The 22,247-nt window shown below is 37.3% G+C and overlaps 1 protein-coding gene and 1 long non-coding RNA gene across 5 annotated transcripts in view; one reads left to right on the top strand and one right to left on the bottom strand.

The window, feature by feature from the left end:
- The first annotated feature begins 2,496 nt into the window (after positions 1-2,496).
- On the top strand, positions 2,497-21,799 carry LOC115432900 (uncharacterized). The gene is made up of 3 exons (XR_003937267.1): positions 2,497-2,642; positions 21,483-21,486; positions 21,708-21,799. It is a non-coding gene; the product is annotated as an uncharacterized LOC115432900 (long non-coding RNA).
- Positions 7,162-22,247, bottom strand: part of dbn1 (drebrin 1) — a 308,178-nt gene continuing 293,092 nt past the window's right edge. For 2 of the 4 annotated variants that reach the window (XM_030153990.1, XM_030153992.1), the window contains 4 exons: positions 14,943-15,068; positions 11,711-12,198; positions 11,526-11,625; positions 7,162-8,834 (listed from right to left, as the gene is read on the bottom strand). In XM_030153990.1, the coding sequence (XP_030009850.1) occupies positions 8,779-8,834; positions 11,526-11,625; positions 11,711-12,198; positions 14,943-15,068 (770 nt within the window). In that variant the 3' untranslated portion in view covers positions 7,162-8,778. The remainder of the gene's footprint in view (positions 8,835-11,525; positions 11,626-11,710; positions 12,199-14,942; positions 15,069-22,247) is intronic. The other 2 variants (XM_030153991.1, XM_030153993.1) reach the window with 1 other exon arrangement.

Raw genomic sequence — 22,247 nt, 5'->3', positions numbered from 1 at the left:
CCTCGGGCTAATGACTCACCGTTCACACCTTCAGAAAAATATTTCTTGGCCTTAAGGAAACTGAGAACGCGTCGACGTGAGAGGAGATGAGCATCAACACAAACACCTTGATGGCTGGATGAATCATGCTGTGAGGTTACATAAGGAGGCAGAGATGGAGAAACATGCAGCTACATCTGTCAGCTGTTGGTGGATTAAATGAGACGATTATGTCAGTCAACACCAACGAAAATATACTGACAAACCATACCTGGAAGTCAGCTTTACTTTTATACACTTAGATCAGTTTTACACTCCGTGTGTTTCCATGACAACTTTTATTCCTGGTTTAATCTGAATAAACATTAGATCCTATTTCAGATGACCATGTAAACACCTTATTCCAGTTGAGAAAGAATAGTTCGGAATAAATTTAAATCCAAATAAAGTCACTGGTTTAATCCCCTTTTAATTCCGAACTAAATTATTCCTCGGACATGTAAACCCTTTATTCTGTTTGGACTTTATTCCTTCCATTCTGCACATGCTCGTTGTCTTGTCCTGTTGTGATGACGCACACATTCTGCGCTGGCGGAAGAATATGCAGTGCAAGTCTTACCAAACCGTTCCAGTGGGCTACTCTGATGGGATCTACCAGCCTGGAAAACCCTGAAGGAAGAGTTCATCACCTGTTTTTTTATTCATTCATTTGTCATGCACTAATGAGTTCGATAAATGGGCAAATCAGTTTGCACTGCAGTGCACCGACTGCCTTGTTCTCGCAGCCCTTCCGTTAGCTTAGCTTAGTTTAGCATAATTGCTTCATTCCTATGGTCAGACATCGCCAAGCTTTTATAAGTGATTCGTAGTATTTTATGAGTGATTTTGTGAAATTCAATTCTCCCTAATCATTACTTTAGTCTGATGGGGTCAATCTGATCACAAATTGAGGCTCAAATCATGGCGATGTGACTTACTGCACTAATAAAATCTTGGGAAATAAAAACTAACGCAAAGCTAAAACGGTAAAGCAAAGCTAATTTAGTGCATGCATCCCTTCCAACAAAAAGATTTTCCAACTTCCATCAACACAACAGTCCCAAGATTGTATGAGTGCAGTAAGTCACAGATCTAAAGAAATAATTAGGGAGAATCGGATTTCACAAAATCGCTTACAAAAGACAACAAATCATCTTTAAAAAACTGATTATGTGTGACCATGGAAATGCAGTGACTATGCTAAGCTAAGCTAACAGAATGGCTGCGAGAACAAGGCAACGAGAGCACTGCAGCACAAACCCTTCTGCTCACTTATCTACCTCATTAATACCTCATGTAAACTTTTATTCGGGTTTAACATTTCCATGTAAACAGAAGAGAAAATACTTTAGTTCCAAATTAATTTCTTCTGGAAAGATAAATCAGATTAAAAAAAAAAAGACATCATGTAACCGTACCCACAGTCAGAAACAACTGATATGAGTACAAAGCATTTGATTTGATTTTATTTTATCATTAACCTAACCCCCTGACCCTAAACCCTAACCCTATTATACTCCAACCCTATAACCCTAACCCCCTGACCCTAAAACAGGGGTCAGCAACCCTGGTCCTAGAGAGCCACTATCCTACATGTTTTAGATGTTTCCCTCTTCCAGCACACCTGATGGTCATTATCAGGCTCCTGCAGAGCTTGATGACAGGCTTATCATTTGAATCAGCTAGTTATGCTAACCGTGGTAATAACTATAAACAGTGGTCGGCAGAACAGAACCACCGCTGCCACCAATGGAACCCAGCGGTCTGTATGCCTAACTTATACTTAGTGAAAGCTAAGTAATAAACGGCATACAAGAGTTTAACAGGTCCATCGTTTAACATGTTGTACAATCCAAGGAAAGCTTGCCTACCAATATGGCGTCGTAAACAGAAAACCATGTGATCATGTGACGTTTGTGCAAAACCTCAATAGTTAATCAATGGCCAATCCACACCAGCTGTGGATTGTAAACTGCCATTTTAGGTTAGATCTCACACCTCCAGTACTTAACCAATGGGATCCCTTTCCCTTGGCCACACCCCCCTTTTTTCTTCAGGTATATAACCTTTCTTCTTTCTTTTCCCTCAGCACCTGCCCTTTCACCTACGTTTGAATACTTACCTGAAATCAGATATCCGGGAACCATCAGGCTGGATGTTTTTTTTTGTTTGTTTTTTTTAAAAAACACTCTTTGGTTAAGAATCCCATGGATAAATAAAAACAAAACTGATTTATGAGCCTGTGCATTAAAATAGATTCCCCATAACCCTAACTTTAATGCTGCGTTCCAGGCCGGTTTTTGAGCCCGTAAGTCACGACTTCAAACCAAGACTCACAACTTTGTAACGTTCCAGGCAAGTCACATCAAACTGCCTGAGCGCAAGGACTTGTGGGAGCTAGATGTAAACAAACCAGCATGGTGGACCGTACGTTAGGCTCATTTACAATCATTTCTATCGCCAAAGGTGTTTGTTCTTTGCTTATTTGAGGGAAACAAAGGAGTAAAAACAGCACATTAGGCAAGAGAAGCTGTTCTACCTTTTATGTTATTTGTATATTTGGTTACGTATTTGGTATTAATTTCTTCTTGCACTCAATGGACTGAAAACTAGCTAACGATAGAGTAGTTCTGATCATATAGAAAAATTGCGGATAAATAACGTTAGAGCAATTACCTTGTTTTGATAAACAATCTGCATTAACACCAAATAAATGTGTCACGTCAAGAGCTCAGTTTTGTATTAGATACAGAGGATGTAAATCGTGGAGCCAATTTTCACATGTTCTTGGAACTAGCACTTCAGAGATATCTTTAAAGAAATATTTAAGAAAATCAATTATGATATCACATTGACACATATATATACATTTATATTGTCTTTCTTTTTTAATGAATTCTGAATGTGTGTGGACAATGGAAGTCTCATAAGCCACAGGTGTTTGCTGTTTGCTTATTTGAGGGAAACAGAGGAGGCAAAACAGCACATAAGGCAAGAGAAGCTGTTCTACGTTTTTATGTTATTTGCATATTTGGATACGTATTTGGTATTCATTTATTCTTGACTCATTGAACTGAAAACTAGCTAACGTTAGAGTAGCTGCTGATTATGCAGAACATTTGCAGATAAATAATATCAGAGCAATACCTTGTTTTAATAAACAATCTGCATAAACACCGTATCCATGGGGGCTGCCATTGCTACATGACATCAGAACTCGGAACTGGGAGAACATCGATCTAGTACGAGTTCACGGGTGGGAAGTCACAGGTTTGACTGACATTCCAGTGCCTTTCTACCAGTAGAAGGTTGGGCAAACACGAGTTACGGGTTGTCTGGAACGCAGCATAACTCTTACCCTGACTCCCTATCCTATCCTAACATTTACTTTTGCTTGAAGATCTCTGTCTCGTTTACATCTTACGCGAGAAACAAAGAACCCACCTACCCATCCATTTCTCCTTTTACTTACCTGATGATACTTTCCTGAAACTGGACATCCTGGAACCATCATGGTGGACGACTTTTAAATAGTCCTTGTTAAGAACCCCATAAGGGAACAAAACGGATATCGGATAACAACGGATATTGTGAGCCCGTGCATTTATAAAAGATTCCACATAAACCTAACCCCTGACCCCTAACCCTGACCCCTAACCCTCAGTGCGTTGTATTTGACGCAACATGAACATACATGTGAAAGGCTTATAATGTGTACAGATAACACACCAACTAAAACTGGTGTGTATATTTACGCGAGTCATGATATCACTGGATAGTCACTGAACAAACCTCCATTTTTCACTTCTTTTTCTCCTGGGTTATTTTTTTTACCCCCATCATCCCCTGGACTTCACCAACATTCACTTCAGATTTATAGACACACATTTCTCTGAACTCAAGTCATTTCTATTCATGTGTGTGATTAAAAGCCGAGCTGCTCAGGGCTGTGAAGTGGTGTATTTCTCATTGACAGGGGCCATTTATTCTTTCACAAAGGTACAGACATTGATGAAAAAATGATGAAGTTTTCTTGGCAGGAGTCAGGGGGAGTTTGTTGACTACTGTTGGCACTCGGTGACATTTTTCCACCCGAACGGCGAAAACAGCCACCTCGTCCGTCAACAGCTCAAGACTCGGCCGTCTAATGCCGAGCCCGGGATGGCATCTGTGAGAGTTCGTGTTGCCTGGCAACCTGCTCAGCCTTGTTTACATGTAGTAAAGGGAGAACATCAGCCTCCCATTCCAACGCTCTGTCAGGTTGTCACGGTAACGGCTGAGCATCGGCTCCCCTTTTTTCCTGCTCCTGCTGTTTTGTGTTATTGGAGGTTCCGATGGCGAACGCGGAAACTGTCGACCATAAAAGATGTTACAACATATGCAACTTTAACAGAAAAAAGTACAGTATGAAGTACATTAAGCGCAAGAATAAATTAATACCAAATACGTATCTAAATATACAAATAACAGAACATAAAATGTAGAACAGCTTCTCTTGCCTTATGTGTCGTTTTTCCTCCTTTGTTTCCCTCAAATAAGCAAAGAACAAACACCTTTGGCGATAGAAATGGTTGAAAATGAACATAACATACGGTCCGCCATGTTGGTTTGTTGACATCTAGCTCCCACAATTCCTTGCGCTCAAACAGTTGGATGTGACTTGCCTGGAATGTTACAAAGTCGTGAGTCATGGTTTGAAGTTGTGACTTACGGGCTCAAAACTGGCCTGGAACTAGGGCTGCACGATATTTGAAAAAACTAACATTGCAATTTTTTTTAACCCCGCGATATATATTGCAATATGAAATATCTGTGTGGTGCCGACGTAAATGGTCAAACAAATTAGTTGTGTTTCCTCTCGTTGTGGCAACAATTGCAAGGCGCTATCATCACCAAACACGTTTGGAATGACTTCTCATGTCATCTCGCAATAACAAATAAAAAAATCATCGCATTTGTGATTTAATGGAAAAACCGACATTCCGCACTTTTGTTTTTTTGACATTTAGTAAATATCGGTAAAGTTTTGCGCAGATGTCCAACTGAAAAGTGAGTACTGATAAATAAGTGATTTAGGAAGTTTATTATCAATCAGACTGATTAGAAACCACCTGAGTATTTCCATCTGTTTACCTGATTACAAAATTAACACACCATCTGTTTCTCATCCTTAAAACCACCAACGTGAAAACCTCAGAGGAAATCTCAGTCTCTACAAAATGTCTCAGTAAGAAAGGACAAATTGTAAAAAAAACACTAACTTCCAAACAATAGCAACAAGCAGATGTAAGTCACTAAAACGGGAAATAAAAAGTTTGTGTTGTACTCATAGACAAAATGAGTCAAAATTAATGTTTTTTTCTGTTTTATTAAATTAATCAGTTAAATGTACTGAATGAGGGTGTTAAATGCAGTTTTAACTGAATATTCTGACTGAAAATCTGCTGTTTTGAGGTCATATCAATGCAGTATTTGTAAATTCCTGACATTTTCACATCTATGTTAGGATTAAAACTGGGAAACTTTCCTGAAAACCAAACATGTTTGTCTGAAATATTAATCTATTATTTTAAAGCTGTAGAGATGTTTGGGAAGAAGGGATGAAAAAAGGATGGTTCAGAAAGAGATACAGTGTCCACATCTAGTGGTGGAAATGTGAACTACAAGGAAAAGTCAGAGGAGTGTGGATGTCAGTGGAGGAGAATGATTTAGAGGTCGACTGATATGGGGTTTTCTAAGGCCGATGCCGATATTTAAACATTTGATCAGCTGATGGCCCATATTTAAGGCTGATTTTTTTAAAATTTCTTTTTAAATTGTATTAAAGAGAAACTTTTTTTAAATTTTTTTTTTACATAGTTCTTATCTAATCAGCTTTTTAATAATAATAATAATAATAATAATAATAATAATAATAATAATAATAATAATAATACAAAAAAAGAAAAAACCTGCAACTTTTTAGTTATGAAATATTTGCATTTTCATCTCACTTATTTGTCATAAGTATGAGCCCTAAACAAGGAAAAGTGATTTTTTTTTTTTTCCTTTACATTAATTTTGAAGGATTGACAACCCATTCTGTTTCATATCATGGAATAAACCAAATTGAAGTCATACATTTTCTTTCTTTCTCTCTTTCTTTCTTTCTTTCTTTCTTTCTTTCTTTCTTTCTTCCTTTCTATTTAAAATACATCCAGTATTGTACACACTACTTTGGACCAGACTTCATATAATTTTGAAATGTTCTTATGTTCTTTGTGTTCGTAGATTTCCACTTGAATGTACTTTTTTTTAAGAGTACAATTTTTTCTTCGTTTTTACCCCTGGGCCACCTTCTGACCGAAGGGGTATTGTAATCATTTTATCGTCTGTCTGTCTGTCTGTCCATTCAACTATATAATAATAATAATAATAATAATAATAATACATTGGTTTTATATAGTGGTTTTCTAAGTAGTCAAAGACGCTTAAAAAGAGAAAAACTTCAGGTCAAGTGCTCCAACACCACTTGCATTAGAAAACCTTTTCTTTCTTTCTTTCTTTCTTTCTTTTTTTTTTTTTTTTTAGATCTCCTTGACCAATGATCTTTTCTTAAAACCCTGCAACTTTTTTGTTCTGAAATATTTATGAAATGAATGAAATTTTCATTTCACTTATTTGTCTCATACATATGAGCCCTAAACAAGGAAGTGATTGTTTTTTTTAACTTTACATTAATTTTGAACAATTGACAACCTATTCTGATTTATATTATGAAAAAACCCCAAATTGAACTTGTGCTCTTTTTCTTTCTTTCTTTCCTTCCAACTTAAAATACATCCACATCATATAGTTTAGAAATGTTTTTATGTTCTTTGTTAGTAGATTTCCATTAGTATGTACTTTGAGAGTACAATTTTTTTCTTACTTTTTTTCTTTTTTCAATTTAAAATAAATCCAGTATCATACACACTACTTCGGACCACACTTCATATAGTTTTGAAATGTTTTTATCTTTTTTTGTGTTAGTAGATTTCCATTTGAATGTACTTTTTTCTTTGTTTTTTCTAGTTTTGGTGTTACTTTGAATTTTTTAGTTGTATTTTTTTTAAAGAAGAAGAAGCTGAAAAGGTTGAATAAAAGAATGCATGACATCAGATATGATTTTACAAAACCATTGTTTATTAAACGTCCAATATTGTGCAAAACTATTTTATTCTTGCAAATCATGAACCATTAACATTCGACGGAAAACAAACAAAAATCTGAATTTGACCTGTTGTTTTGATTCACTTCAGTTTGTGCTTGTGTTTTTGTTTTCATTTGTATTTCAGTTTGTGAAACGTGTTTTTGCTGCAAATCGAAATCGTTTTCAGTAGCTACAGCTTCTGATGATGTTATTTGTTTAGTTTTCTTCCAGGAAGTCACTCACTAACACCGCCTTCCTGATGATACCATAATTAGAATAATACCTAACAATAACCACCGTAACACGAGTAAATTTTGACTGTAAAACCATCTAATCTAACACAGTTATCATCGGAACAATCTGAAATATTCATCTAGAATAATAGAGAAGATTTACTAAAGCTTCCATGTGTTTCTACCCATAAATGGAGATACAATTTTGCAGCACGAAATTGTCTTTTTTTTTTAGAATGGTTTGACAAGATTATTAAATTTTAGCATTTTAAGGGAAATTTTTTTTGCCTTGGCGTAGATTTACTTAGGAGCACACGAAAAAAATTGCAGAAAAATAGCCTTCACATCTTGCTACCTGAAAGTTCTATCGAAAAATGGCTTTGAACACTTACAAGTCAGATCCGAGTATTGCTTTTCTTTGTTTGTGTGAATATGTTATCAGGGGAAAATATGATTATATTTGTGGAAGCAGAGGAGAGGTCGAGTAGAGAAAATGTCGTTCATTAACACAGAAACGGACAGAAAAAAATTGCAATAATAAGCGAACAGATTTACAAGCCATTTAATCTTGAATTCAGTCTTGAAATTGTACAAAAGGAATGAAAAAGGTCAGAAAGGAGCAACAGTTGGAGGAATGAAAAGATTTTTCTTGGTCGGGATCCTTTCAGCTGCTTATGATGTTCAGATGCACTGGAATAAATAAAATAAATCACCTTCCGATAAAGTGGGACTAAATACAAGATTAGCTGACTTGCAGAGGTGAGTATTTGAAGACGTTTTAAGGAAGAAGGCAGAAGGGAGGAGGGAGGTAGAAAAGAGGTAAGAAAAGAAACAGAGTGAAGATATACATGGCAGCTGTAATAATCCACTGTTATTAGTTTTATAGGGTGTTATTAAAGCACTACAGACTAAGTGTGTCGACTTCCTGCCGCACACTGGGCTTCATTGTCTCTAATATGCAGCAGTGCGCTACGTTAACGTGTCAGAAATCATCATACACAAACAGAAGTACCCCGCACCCAGCTATTATATCTGCATAGCAAAAAAAAAAAAAAAAAAAAGGAAAAAAAAATGAAGAAGAAAAACAAATAAATAAAAATAACACACAGAAAAAAATCATAACTGAGCCTTTCAAACTGTTAGCATCTTTAACTCAAACCCCGTTTATTTTGGTGGCTACGTTTTCATTTCCTCTAAAAGATAATACAGAAGTAGTTTTGATGCAAGACTTGTTATTATTACTTTTTTTGTCTGTTTTGTTATTTTTTTTTGTTGTTTTTTTAGAAAAAAATCTTTTTCTTCTTGAAGCGCACTTCCTACTTCCTCTTGGTCCGTTGCCGGTGTCTGATTGGCTGGTTAGTCGTCCTCGTCGTCGACCACGGGGTCAGTGTCCCAGCACGTAATGTCAATCTCTGAACACACAAACACAAGGGGACATGTTTAACACCGTCCATGTGGACTTTGACGGAGTCTAGGGAGTTTAAAAGTTTGTTTTGTGATTTGTGATTTAGTGATTTATTCCGAACATGCAATGAAATTTAACATATATGCACCAGCAAAACATACATAATAATACAAATATCAAGAATCATAACAATCTTAGACAGAAGAAAAGCACAATAGTTCTATTTACACGCCCAAAAAGGGGTGGGAAGAAGTGCAACTTATTTAATCCCACCCCCTCTCCCTAAAATATTATTAATAATATATGTCCCTCTTTTTTTTTTTTTTACATTACTCCTCTATATTTATATATCTATTCACACACACACACACACACACACACACACACACACACACACACACACACACACACACACACACACACACATTCATCCATATACACATACATACATTTATACATATACACAACATACAAATACACATATAATCTTTTACCAGTGCCTTTCTTAGTTGTGCTGGCAAATAAATAAACAAATAATAACTAACTCAAAGAAGGAAATATATACATAAACAACAGTGAACATGGTGACAATTAATAACCCTCTTCCCTATATCTTGTGGAAAACATGTTCTTATAAGTGTTTTTGAATTGGATTATGTTTGAACATTGCTTGTGCTCCTCCCTCAGTCTATTCCAGACTTTAACACCACACACAGATATGCTATGCAGTCGGCCGTTAGCTAATTCCACTACGATGCTAATGACTGTCTGTGCCAGCCATAACATCTGGGGTGCCGACAAGGGGGGGGTAAACATGACAAATTCATGGGCCCAGTATTTGTCTGGGGGTCCATAGAGCAGTGGAGGGGGTCCAGTGGATACAGGTTAGAAGTTGTGAAAGTTCTCGTGTAAGATCCGCTGTATAATAGAGGAATAGAAGTCGGGAATCGGACGTTGAGACGTAAGGTAAGTTTGAGTTTCGTTTCACGCTAGCGCAGTGTTTTTCGGCCTTGGGGTCGGGACCCCACCTGGGGTTGCCTGGAATTCAAATGGGGTTGCCTGAAATTTCTAGTAATTGATAAAAATAAAAAAAAACTTTAAACTTGCGAATAAAAAATATGGTGAGTTTAGAGAGACAATCACAATCCATAAAAGAGACGACAAACTGTGAAGCTGAAACTGTAGCACTGTGGTTTTGTTCATCTGTCAAATGTTCATTGTGGTCAGTTTCAGATGCTGCAGCTCTTTCATAATTCATAGTTTGAGTTCTTGTTTGTTCTGTATTAATTGTCAGCCTTGGAAATCCAAGCTGGACTGACTGTACATATCCTGACCAAGGAAAATCAAATTCTCACTTTGTGCAGTAATCTACACCTGGATTTTCTGCCTCCATCCATAATGATATACATTATATAGAGTAAATGTCATCTAAAATTTATATTTATTTGCAACATTGTATAGCAAACTATTACGTGATCAAAAATAAATTAATTTTAGCCAAAAAAATAAAGTATCCATTTTGAATGTCTGGGGTCACCAGAAATTTGTGATGTTAAAATGGGGTCATGAGTCAAAAAAGGTTGGGAACCACTGCGCTAGCGTAAGTGACTGTATGTGTGGACCCCAGCCACACCTGCATGCCCCCACCCCCACCCCTCCGACAGATTGACAAGATACTGAATTTTATGAAGGGTCCACAATGTTTACCTTTCATGGGGCCCACATTTGGTAGCGGGGCCCCTCCATAACATTATGACCAATGACAGATATATTAGGCAGCAAGTGAACATGTAGACCACAGGTGTCAAACATACGCCCGGGGGGCCAAAACCAGCCCGCTAAAGGGTCCAATTTGGCCCATGGGACGAAATTTGTGAAATGCAAAAATTCTGCTGAAGATATCAGACTGATCTCAATAAATGGTGTTGTATGTCACACCAGTTTTTATGGCATTTGGCGTGATATACGTACGCATTTTCAACCTTTCTCATGTTATTCCATTTTATTTCATTCAGTAAGATCCCCATTAGTGATTGAAACATCTGTTGCTATTCTTTCAGTCAGTATGATTAATTAATGTCATTGTACCACTTTAAAATGTCACTGTACCTACCCGGTCAAAATACGTTTTCCATTATCATTAAACAGGTTGATTAATTGATTGATTGATTGATTGACTGATTGATTGATTGATGTATTTATTTCAAACTTGAATGTCAACACAGAAGAAAATAAATAAACAAAACACTTAAACATAAGACATATAATACATACTATTCAAAAAGGAATGAGAAGAAGTACAACTTATAAACTCCCACCCCTTCTCCTTATATAATTAATAACAATAATAGGTTAATGTGACCCAAAGCAATTAAGTCAAATCCTTCCTTAGTAAATATGTTGAAACAACTTCTAGAAATTAAGTTGGACCCATACGTTGCAAATACGTAATAGTAACACCAATACTTGATGTTCACTCAACATACTTACAATTAGTTGGTTCAACAAAACTGTGTCTCGCTAAATGAAAGCATTTTAATTACGTTAATTACGTTCATCCAACAAATTTGTTTTTTGAGCGTGGATCATCAAAAAAGTCAAAATAACATCAAATTGACCCAAATTAAATTCCCGAGTTGAAATTTTCTCTGTGTTTTTCTCTACACTTCATCTGATTTTTACTTTTTTTTTCACTCACCTGGTGGCTTATTATAAAAGACAGGTGCAGGTTTAGCGGAGGACTCCTCTGTTTGGCCAAATTCCTCCTCCTGTGATTGGCTGAAATACCCCTCACTCGCCTGTTTGAACACAGAGAATGTAAAAACACAGCCTTAACATCTCTGTCTGAACATATTTAACAGATTCTGCAGAATTCTGTCAGACCTGAGTGCCTTCTTTCAGCAGCGTCTCCCCATTGGTCATCAGCAGCTGTCCGTCATCCAGCTCGGAACCCTCCCCGGATGCGTGCTGCAGTGCATGCTGGTAGCTGAGGGTCATCTGATCAGGACCCGTCACATCCACCAGACTAGTGGGGTCGTCCTCGGCGCCGGTGGCCGAGCAGAAAGTCCCGTCCATCATCTCATCGAAGCTGAGGAGGGGCTGAGGCCGGCCGCTGGAGCCGGTGGCGGCGGTGCTGGGCGGGACGTCGCTGCTGTCGCCCATCAGGTCCACCAGGTTAGAGGAGTGGGAGGTCTGGGAGGTGTTGGCGTTGGAGGCGGAGCTGCTGTCCCACAGGTTGACCAGGCTTTCTGTCCCGGACTCCCACACGGAGAAGTTGGAGGTCTCGTGGGCCTGCGGGGCGACGCTCTGCACCGGCTTAGTGGGCGTCGACTCCTGGACGGGAGGTTTCTGCTCCTTCTTTGGCACCGAATCTGGAGACAACATCAACAACACAAGTGTTAAGGATTAGTGATAGTCTGTTGCATTTTTGTAGTTTTTCTTGTCTCTTCTGTGTATGGCAGGGGTCTCAAACATGCAGCCCGGGGGCCAAATTTGTCCCGCCAAAGCAGGGGTGTCAAATCCATTTTAGTTCAGGGGCCATATTCAGCCCAATATGATCTCAAGTGGGCCAGATCAGTAAAATAATAGCAGTGAAAAAAGTAAAATTACATTATGATAATGGTTACATCTACAACGTTTCCTTAAAAATCTGAATAACATGAACAACTTTAAAAGTCTTAAGTGCAATTTTAACAATATTCTGCCTCAGTTTATCAGTTTATCATTTACATATGTGCATTAAAACTTACACTACAATTACAAATACAAAAAACATTTAGTAACAGGGAGAATATTGGCAAAATTGTTTTTACTTCTCTTAAGACATTACAGGTTGTTCATATTTGTTCAGATTATTCACTTTTTTTTTTAAGAGGATAGTTTGTTGATATAAACATTTTCATGCAATTGTACTTTTTTACACTAAAACAAAGATCAAATCTGCAGTTTTCATTATTTATAGGTTATTATGATTAAATTTTACTGGTCTGACCCTTTTGAGATGTAGTTGTTCTGTATGTGGAAACTGAATTTAAAGGATTTTTACACTATTGATTGTTAATATCTTCAGTGTAAGTTTTGCATTTCACAAATTCATCCTATGGGCCCAACTGGACCCTTTTGTGTGCCGGATTTGGCCCCCAGGCCGAATGTTTGACAGCTGTGCGCCAAAGGTTCCAATCCGGCCCGTGGGATGAATTCGCAAAGTGCAAAAATTCCACAGTCAAGGCTGTCAAATTTATGTTAGTTCAGGTTCCACATACAGACCAATATGATCTCCAGTAAAATAATAGCATAATAACCTACAGAATATAATGAGTCCATATTTTCTTCTCAGTTTGATGTGAAAAAAATAATATTACAGTATGCCTCTAAATAACGACAACTTCAAATTTTTTGTCTTTGTTTTAGTGCAAAAAATAATATTAAATTATGAAAATATTTACATTTACAAACTATCCTGTAACAATATAACATAAATAACCTGAACAAATATGAACAACTTGAAATGTCTAAAGAAAATTCAGCACAATTTTAACAAATTTCCGCCTGTTTCTAAGTGTTTAGAGTCTTTGTAGATCCGATCCATAATGCACATGTGGAAATGATAAGTTGAGGCATAATATTGTTAAAATTGCACTTATTTTTCTTAAGAAATTTCAGTTTTTTCAGGTTATTCACATCTTTTTTGTTTGGACAGTTTATAAAAGTAAGTATTTTTATAATTTAATGGGGTTTTTTGCACTAAAACAAAGACAAAATTTGGAATTGTCATTATTTATAGGTTATTCTGCTATTATTTTACTGGTCCGGCCCACTGGAGATCAAATCGGGCTGAAAGTGGAACCTGAAAGAAAATGAGTTTGAGACCCCTGGTGTATGGGTATGTTTTTCTCCTTGCAGATTGTGTTTTGAGTGAGGATGAGTTGCAGGTGTGGTGCAGGAGTGCTCTGTGATGATTGGTTCCTCTAAAGCTGAATCACCCTATTTCTTGTGGACTCCTCTCTTCCCACCCCCACACCCCCTCATTTGACCAGCAACCTGTTATTTTCTTTGGAGAGCTTCTTTTGTGATCAGACTCAAAAGGCGGGAATCTTTTCTTTGTTTAAGTTTTTCTCTTGTTTCTTGTTTAGGAGTCTAGATAAGATTAAGGTAATTTGGTTTTCTTGGTTTATGTTGATAGGTAAGCATAGTGGGTTTAAAGCAGTGTTTTTCAACCTTGGGGTCAGGACCCCACATGGGGTCGCCTGGAATTCAAATGGCGTCACCTGAAATTTTGAGTAATTGATAGAAATAAAAACTCACTGATAAAAATATATGGTGAGTTGACAGCAACAATCCCAATCCATAAAAGACATGACAAACTGAGTCTGAAACTGAAGCACTGTGATTCTGTTTATCTGTCAAATGTTCATTGTGGTCGGTTTCAGATGCTGCAGCTCTTTCATAATTCATAGTTTGAGTTATTGTTTATTCAGTATTAATTGTCAGCCTTGTAAATCCAAGCTGGACTGACTGTACATATCCTGACCAAGGAAAATAAAATTCTCCCTTTGTGCAGTAATCTACACCTGGATTTTCTGCCTCCGTCAATAATATACATTATATAGACTAAATGTCCTCTAAAATTAACATTTATTTGCAACATAGTATAGCAAACTATTACATGAACAAAAACAAATTAATTTTAGAAAAAAAAAAAGTCTCCATTTCGAATGTCTGGGGTCACCAGAGATTTGTGACGTTAAAATGGGATCATGAGCCAAAAAAGGTTGGAAACCACTGGTTTAAAGTATTATTCTGTTTGTTATTTTTGTTACTTTGATTTCCTTCCTGGTTTCACTTGTTTATATTCTTGTATAAATAAATATCTCAAATTGCAGTTTTGTAACTTGCTCCTTTTTGCTAAGGGACATGGAAGGAGGGGAGTCTCATATCATGTTTGTGTCTCGGTAACCCCTAGGCCGAGCGGAACAAGAAGTTTATAAGAACTAATGGCATTATTCCACCTGAGCTGTCAGAGGATGGAATATTCTTGGCCTCCACAACTGAAGTGGAACCTTCTACATCATCCACCAGAACAGTATTGGGTGATATTTACCCCTTTCTTTCTTACCCCACTCGTCTCTGGAGTGCTCATCCTCCCTGGCGAAGTCCTCTTTAATTGGTGTGGTGACTATTTTAGGAATAGGTGACACGGCGGCCATGCTGCGCTCTGTACTTGCTTCATCGTCATTTTCCCCTGAGGGATCAGAACGGCAAAAATATCAAAGTTTCACATTTCAAATCCTCTAAGACCAGAACAGTACCATGAACAGGGTATGGTGTTGAACTACCACAGAATTTGCTGTTGTTTCCTTTGAGCTTTGTTTGATTTCTGATTTCAGGAATAATACTAAGGCCCAATCCCAATTCACCCCTTGGCCCTACCCCTCCATTTTGCATGCATTCACGTGAAGGGGTAGGGGTGTCTTGATTCCCGATGAGTCGGCGGGGAGGGGCTGTTTGGCCCTCAAAATGGAGATTTTTCAGACCACACTACAAACAGAGGGGTATGAGAAATCTCCCATAATTCTTTTTGAATCATCGGCAAGATGGAGGTAAACATAGCGAAAAAGTGCAGCAGTGTTACGAAAAAGAAACACACAAATCTAAGTATTTTCTTTGTAAATTACTTAATCATTTGATCTACCGTTTAATGTCGTTTCAATGTGTTATAGATTGCATTTCTGTGGTTTATAATTGATATGCGCAAAAAGATGCCCAAAGCCCATGCAACAGAGACAGTTACAGCTGCTAATGCACGGTGAATTCTTTTGCAAACAAAGTTGTCGCATCTGTTTATAGCGCCACTGATGACTGCTGATGACATAACAGGTCTGGAAGGGTTGGACCATTTCATAGGAGAATGTTTCAACCCCTGGCTCTTGCAGCTCCATTTCAAGGGGTAGTGCCAAGTGCAAGGGCCAAGGGGTGAATTGGGATTGGGCCTAAATACCTTTTCATAAATGTGACACAAGAAGGAATACTGACACCAAATACTTCTGCAAATGGTGGAAACTTCTTGCATCTAAGCCTTTCAACAAATTCTGTGTTGATTCAATACATTCAAGTCCACAAAATGACAGCAAAAATGTCACTTACACCATAACCATCTAACAGACACAGAATCGTTACCACTGTCATCTCACATTTTGTCAAGGAGACTGAAGATGAAGTCCTAAATATGGTCCAACAACTTTTCTAAACTACTGCTTTAAGGTACTAAACTACAAATACGTAAAACCTGGTCCCATGTCTAAGACACACATTTATCTTTCAATATCAAACACACGCTAACACAACAAGCTAATGGGAGGATACTATTTCTTGTCACTTGTATATTTAAGTTGTGAAATTTTTTTTACCTTAATTGTCAGACAGACCATAGAGTATGTGCAAAGTAATCCAGAAAAACCAAGTACATGCAAATAATATATAATGATTAATGATATAAAAATTAAATATTAATATAACCCTCTGCTACGGAGGTGGATGGTTTCTCAAAAGCCCAGAATCTTTTAGATTTTTAAAATAATCTATTTGAATTCCCCCTCAGTCTGATTAACTGCCATTATCTTACTAGCAACAATTAGCATCTGTTAGCTCAATAACAGCTGACTAAAAAAAAATCTAATATAATCTCATATAATCATTCATGATTTAAAAAATAATCTTATATTTTGTAACTACTACAACAAAGGTAACTAATTTATATTCACTGTCTACAATTCCAGAAAATGCCATGAATTATTAGGAAATAACAATGACAGGAAGTAGTATTTTTCAGATTTTACAGATTGGGTAGTGACAGGAATAATACTTGTCATGTTAGCTCTTAGCATTAGCTACCATCTTACCTACATACAGTCAATTTAACAAAACAAATATTTAATTAACTACAAATGCATGACATAATAACTTATCATTGGGTGATTCATGTAACTAGCTTGCAAATGCTGGTGAAAAAGCCAAGCATGTTTTCCTGTATGTTGTAAAGGCTAGCACTGACCAGGTTTACAGGTCGTCAGAAAATACTGATAGTAGCGTCATTACTTAGCTATGGGTGAACATCTGTGTTTTGCAATAAAATGACTGAATGTATAATTCTGTAAATACACACAATACTCTTAACAGAGTCAGATTAGCAACGTGGAGATGTTTATGCTCCATCATTACTGTCATTTTTAATGTACATTTAGTATTGATGTCCATTATTATTGTTACTGGAGTTGTCTTATTAATACAAACAACTGGAATAACATATAAGTCTAACAACACAATATCAAAAAACTTTCATTATATACATGACATCATACAACACAATACGGCAATGATATTACATCCAAGAATACATGAACCGTATGAACATTCACAAGTTGGTAACCAAAGAAATCACTTTCACAGCACTTTGTCACATACAGTCAATGACTTCGAGTTTGTTCAGGTTGGATGTCATGTTCAGAAAACAAAAAAACAAGATCATCTGGAGAACATGAAGACAAAGAACTACAGACGAACAGTTGCTCAGATGGCTGGTTGGGATGTATGACCCTGTTCAAAGCCAAATACAGCTTTATAGTGTTATGCTTGGGTGGGTTATCCAATTCACCTGCTAGTCCAAGCGTCTGATGGTCTAAGCAGTTTACATTGAAAGAAATATTACTGATTGAGCGAGGCCTCGTCTACTGTTCTTTGGCCGTCAGCAAAAGCAGGCTGGAAAATTACAACTCAGATTTGGTCATAAACATTACAGATGAACTGGTTTTACCTCCACCCAGCAGATTTTCCTCTAACACCAACATGCAATAACCAAAATGCTGCTCATACAAATAGTTTTGCATGTTTATTAAGTTATTTACATTATTACTGACAATCCTCAAAGCACAGAATATGCTCAATAACAACAAACTATGAAAAAATGTTTCTGGGTGCTTCTATGAAACTGGTCCTAAAAACAGGACATGGGGCTAAAAATTCAAACCAGATTGTAGACTAATGTTATGAAGCAAGTTTGGAAGCACTTTGGGTCTATTTTAAAAATAAATATTTACTGAGATAAAAGGGAAACTATTTTTACGATAAAACACATTTTTATATTGTCTGACATATTTAATACAAAAATCTGTATGTAACACAGTCAAAAGGACACGAAAATTATGTGCGACAATTTTTTTTTTATATCTCTTTATTCTCATACAAGTACATTTGAGGAATAGAACTAATTACGCAAGGTAGATTGTTTCACAAAAATGACCAATGTTGAAAAATCATTTGCGATTTATATGTGTTTAACTGGGCAGGTTCTGTATGTAACGCGAGTGGACACGATGGGTCACATAAAAAACCTGGAATGAGACTGAGATTCATTAAAAATTCACATGTCTGGATTAGAAAAACCATTAGGATCATCAAATTTAACACCGTGTCTTTATTTATAGTCTATATAAGACCATTTTAAGCTATATTTTCAAAATAAAATGCACTGACACACCTAGGTAGTTTTTCGTGTCCCAGTTTTAGTCCTATTTTTGGCCCTAATATTTTATTTAAAATTCATTAATTTTGGGATGGCTCAGAGCAAGAGTATAATTTTTTTTTGCATTTATCTCAGGTCAACACTAGGTCCATCCTGGGGGGATATATGTCTACATTTCTCTTTTATTATTGGGTCTTAAAAGCTGGAAAAGTGCGAGACACCAAAATGAACCCAGTTTCACAGAAGCACCCTTTTGTAATTTATATTTGTGACTTCATGTTGGCATGCAAGTTTAATCATCCAGAGTGAGATAATACTAGAGGTTATGTTTTTGATGTTTTAATACTCAAATGAGGAATTTACAAAGGTCTATTTGGCCTGAATTATTGTGTGATATTAGACATCTGAGACACTAGAGGGAATAAAAAGAATATGATCAGATAAATACGATGGACAAGTGCTTTGGATCATTGTCAGCATAATGTCAGGTGTCTTGATACCTGTAAGTGATATGCTAAAATGTTAAAACATGGATTTCACTAATGGTCCACAGATTCACGTCAAACACAGCAGTGGCGACTGATTGACGGCTTGACGATGCCACGTAACCACGAACACTCACGGGTCGATTAGTCAGTCAGGAGCAGCATCAGCAGGAGGTGTATGTATGAGCATGTGTGCAGTCCAAGATCAGTGGCACATCAGTCAAAAAAAGGAAGAAAGTGATAAAAAAAAAAACAAAAAAAAAACAGTGAGATTCTGTCATTAAAACAGCCACTTTTTAAAAAAAAAAAATCCCTGAGAGAATGAGATTAAAATACTTAAGAAAAAACAGAAAGAGTAGAATAACTTCACATGAGCAGCTGACTGGACGACATCTAAAAGACAAAGACTCAACATCTATCACACAAACCGACAAACAGCTTTATGGTGTAAAGCCATAAAAGATGTTTCGTTTGGTTATAGTGTCAGGTTAGCATTGGCTTGTTAGCTTATTAGGGAGCGCTCTTGCTAACACAAAGGTGGATTACTGGAGTGAAAGCAATGAGAATAACTTCTTTTACCAGAAAAAAATATATATATAAAATGTGTTTTGAAGCCTAATTCATGTTATTATCATGTTATTGTCATTACTGAAATCTGCTGTTTAGAATTACCACCACAGCTAGCATACATGCAAGCTAACATGTAAGGATCCTAGTTGGAAATGACAAAGGTGTATTTTTATGACCCCTGACAGACAAAGTGGTATTATTTTGAACTATTTTGACTTTAATAATAAACACTTCTCCTGTCCATGGTCACAATGTTATAACTAATCGTTGTACACATAGTTTCATTTGTCATCAGGAGGTGGAACTCGAAGACTGTATTTGAAGCTTGTTCCATTCATGTCTGTATCATCCCACACACAGTGATGAGAGTAAACTGAAAAAAATGTTAAATTAATCCTAGTAATGTAAAAGGTTACCTCATATATAAATATAATAAAATATTTAATATAAGCTAAATAGTTGGACCAGTCAGTTAGGATTACTGAGGTCTTGGAAAAAGGGGTTTGGGTTTGAGAATCAGGCACTATTGCTGCGTTTCCACTACGTGGAACCAACTCGACTCGGGTACCAGGTCCTATTCTTGGCGACTGTTTCCATTACAGGATACTACAGACTTCACAGTACCTGGACATCCTAGCGATGCGGCGCGTTACTTCTGTGTCGTCTGCTTAGAGAGTCACTGATAAACTCACTCGTTTCGTGTTCTCTCGTCAACCTCATGCTGAATTTTTACGTCTGAACCTCCTCGACAAACCATGGTGTAGTTTTGTGGGCTGTTATCATGTGTATTAACCTACCGCTATATTTACTGTAAACTTCTGCATCTGTTTTTTGTAAAACGGTGGGTCACAGAGACGACTCTCTGACCAATCGGTGGTCTGCAGTGTTTACACGTCACGTTTTAGTATCTGGTCCCCAGTCCTGGAACCTCGGTGGAGGTGATACCAAAAAACTAGTACCAGTTACCAGATTCCAGGTCCTTTTTCGTAATGGAAACGCAAAAAGGCCGAGTTGAGTCGAGCCGAGCCAAGCCGATACCACGTAGTGGAAAGGCGGCATTTATATGGTCAAATGAGGCCCTGTTCCGACCTGATTAGAACCTCCAAAGTCATCGCATACTTAATCTGCAAGAAAACAAACTCATCTGCTCACTGCATGAAGTGATATGAATCAGCACACTTTCAATATCAATATGACAACTTTGACTATCAGTTTGTTTTAATAATAATAATAATAATAATAATAATAATAATAATAATAATAACAATAATAATAATGGATAAGATTAGTATAGCACTTTTCAAGGCACTCAAAGCGCTTTACATTATGGATCCATTATTCATAAAATTCAATAACTTGACGATCTCTTGGAGCAGGAGGGAGGGAGGGGTGGTATATATATATATATATGTGGGGGTGCATTCCATAACAAACGTAGGATATGCTGGCATGAAACGAAACTGAAACTTAACATGCTTTCAATGTCAGACTCCCAACTTCTATTCCTCTTTTATACAATGGATCTTACATGAAATTTTCACAACTTCTGACCTGTATTCACTGGACCCCCTCCTCTGCTCTATGGGCCCCCCACAAATGCTGGGCCCCATGAATTTGTCATGTTTAACTCCCCTTAATGGCACCCAAGTGCATTCACACAGGTGGGTGAAGTGCCCAAGGGTACAACTGCACATGACTAGGACAGAGCAGGATTCAAACCGCCAACCCTTCAGTTATTGGACGACCCACTCTACCTCCTGAGCCACGGTTTTATTGGTTTTCTTCCAGACATTCACTTCAGTTATAATTGAATCTTCACCAGCTTAAAACATGTTCTTGACTTGGAGTAACACAAAGTGCAGATACTGCATTTTGTCAAGGAAGAAAAAAGTGCTGATGGATTGTTAGAATGCCTTCAGCAGCTCTACACATACACTGTTCAGATGCCTTTCCAGACAAAACACTATGATATGATGCCACATCAGCCGAGCATTCAGTCCTTCAGTCTGTCCCAGGAGGCATTGTTGTTCAGACTGATAAGAACATTCTGATTATGGATGTTGAATATTATGCTGCGTTCCAGGCAGGTTTTTGAGTCACGACTTCAAACCACAACTCACGACTTTGTAATGTTCCAGGAAAGTCACGGCAAACTGTTTGAGCGCAAGGAATTGTGGGAGCTAGTAAAAACAGAGGAGTAAAAACGCCGCATAAGGCAAGAGAAGCTGTTCTACCTTTTGTGTTATGTTATTTGCATATTTGGATATGTATTTGGTATTAATTTATTCTTGTCCTAACGTGAGAGTAGCTGCTGATTATGCAGAACATTTGCTGATAAATAACGTTAGAGCCATACCTTGTTTTAATAAACAATTTGCATGAATACTGCATCCATGGGGGCTGCCATTGTTTTCATGGGCTATGTGACGTCAGAACTCGGAACTGGGAGTACATCGATCTAGTACGAGTTCATGGGTGGGAAGTCACAGGTTTGACTGACATTCCGGTGCCTTTTCACCGGTAGAAGGTTGGAAAACCACCAGTTACGGGTGGACTGGAACGCAGCATTAATACCAGGTCTGAACAGGGGTTGACTTTGCTTTAACGGGTAGGGTGGGGGTGAATTTGTCATCAGGTGGCGACATGTGTTGAGGGTTGGTGATCAGATCTAAGGGTTATGAAGGTTAAAATCTGATTGTAAGATTGTAAATACAGTGATTAAAGTTAATGTTGAAAATGCAGACAGAGGCATAAAACAGATGTGTACAGTGTGTATTAGGTAAAAACAGAGGTACCTTCTCTTTTATCATTTTCATTGGGTTGCTAGTCTCTCAAGGGTATTTTTTAA

The sequence above is a fragment of the Sphaeramia orbicularis genome, chromosome 14 (genome assembly GCF_902148855.1).
Source record: "Sphaeramia orbicularis chromosome 14, fSphaOr1.1, whole genome shotgun sequence".
NCBI classification, from domain to species: domain Eukaryota; kingdom Metazoa; phylum Chordata; class Actinopteri; order Kurtiformes; family Apogonidae; genus Sphaeramia; species Sphaeramia orbicularis.
Note: the sequence above shows the minus strand (reverse complement) of the source record. Positions and strands in the feature narration are given on the sequence as shown.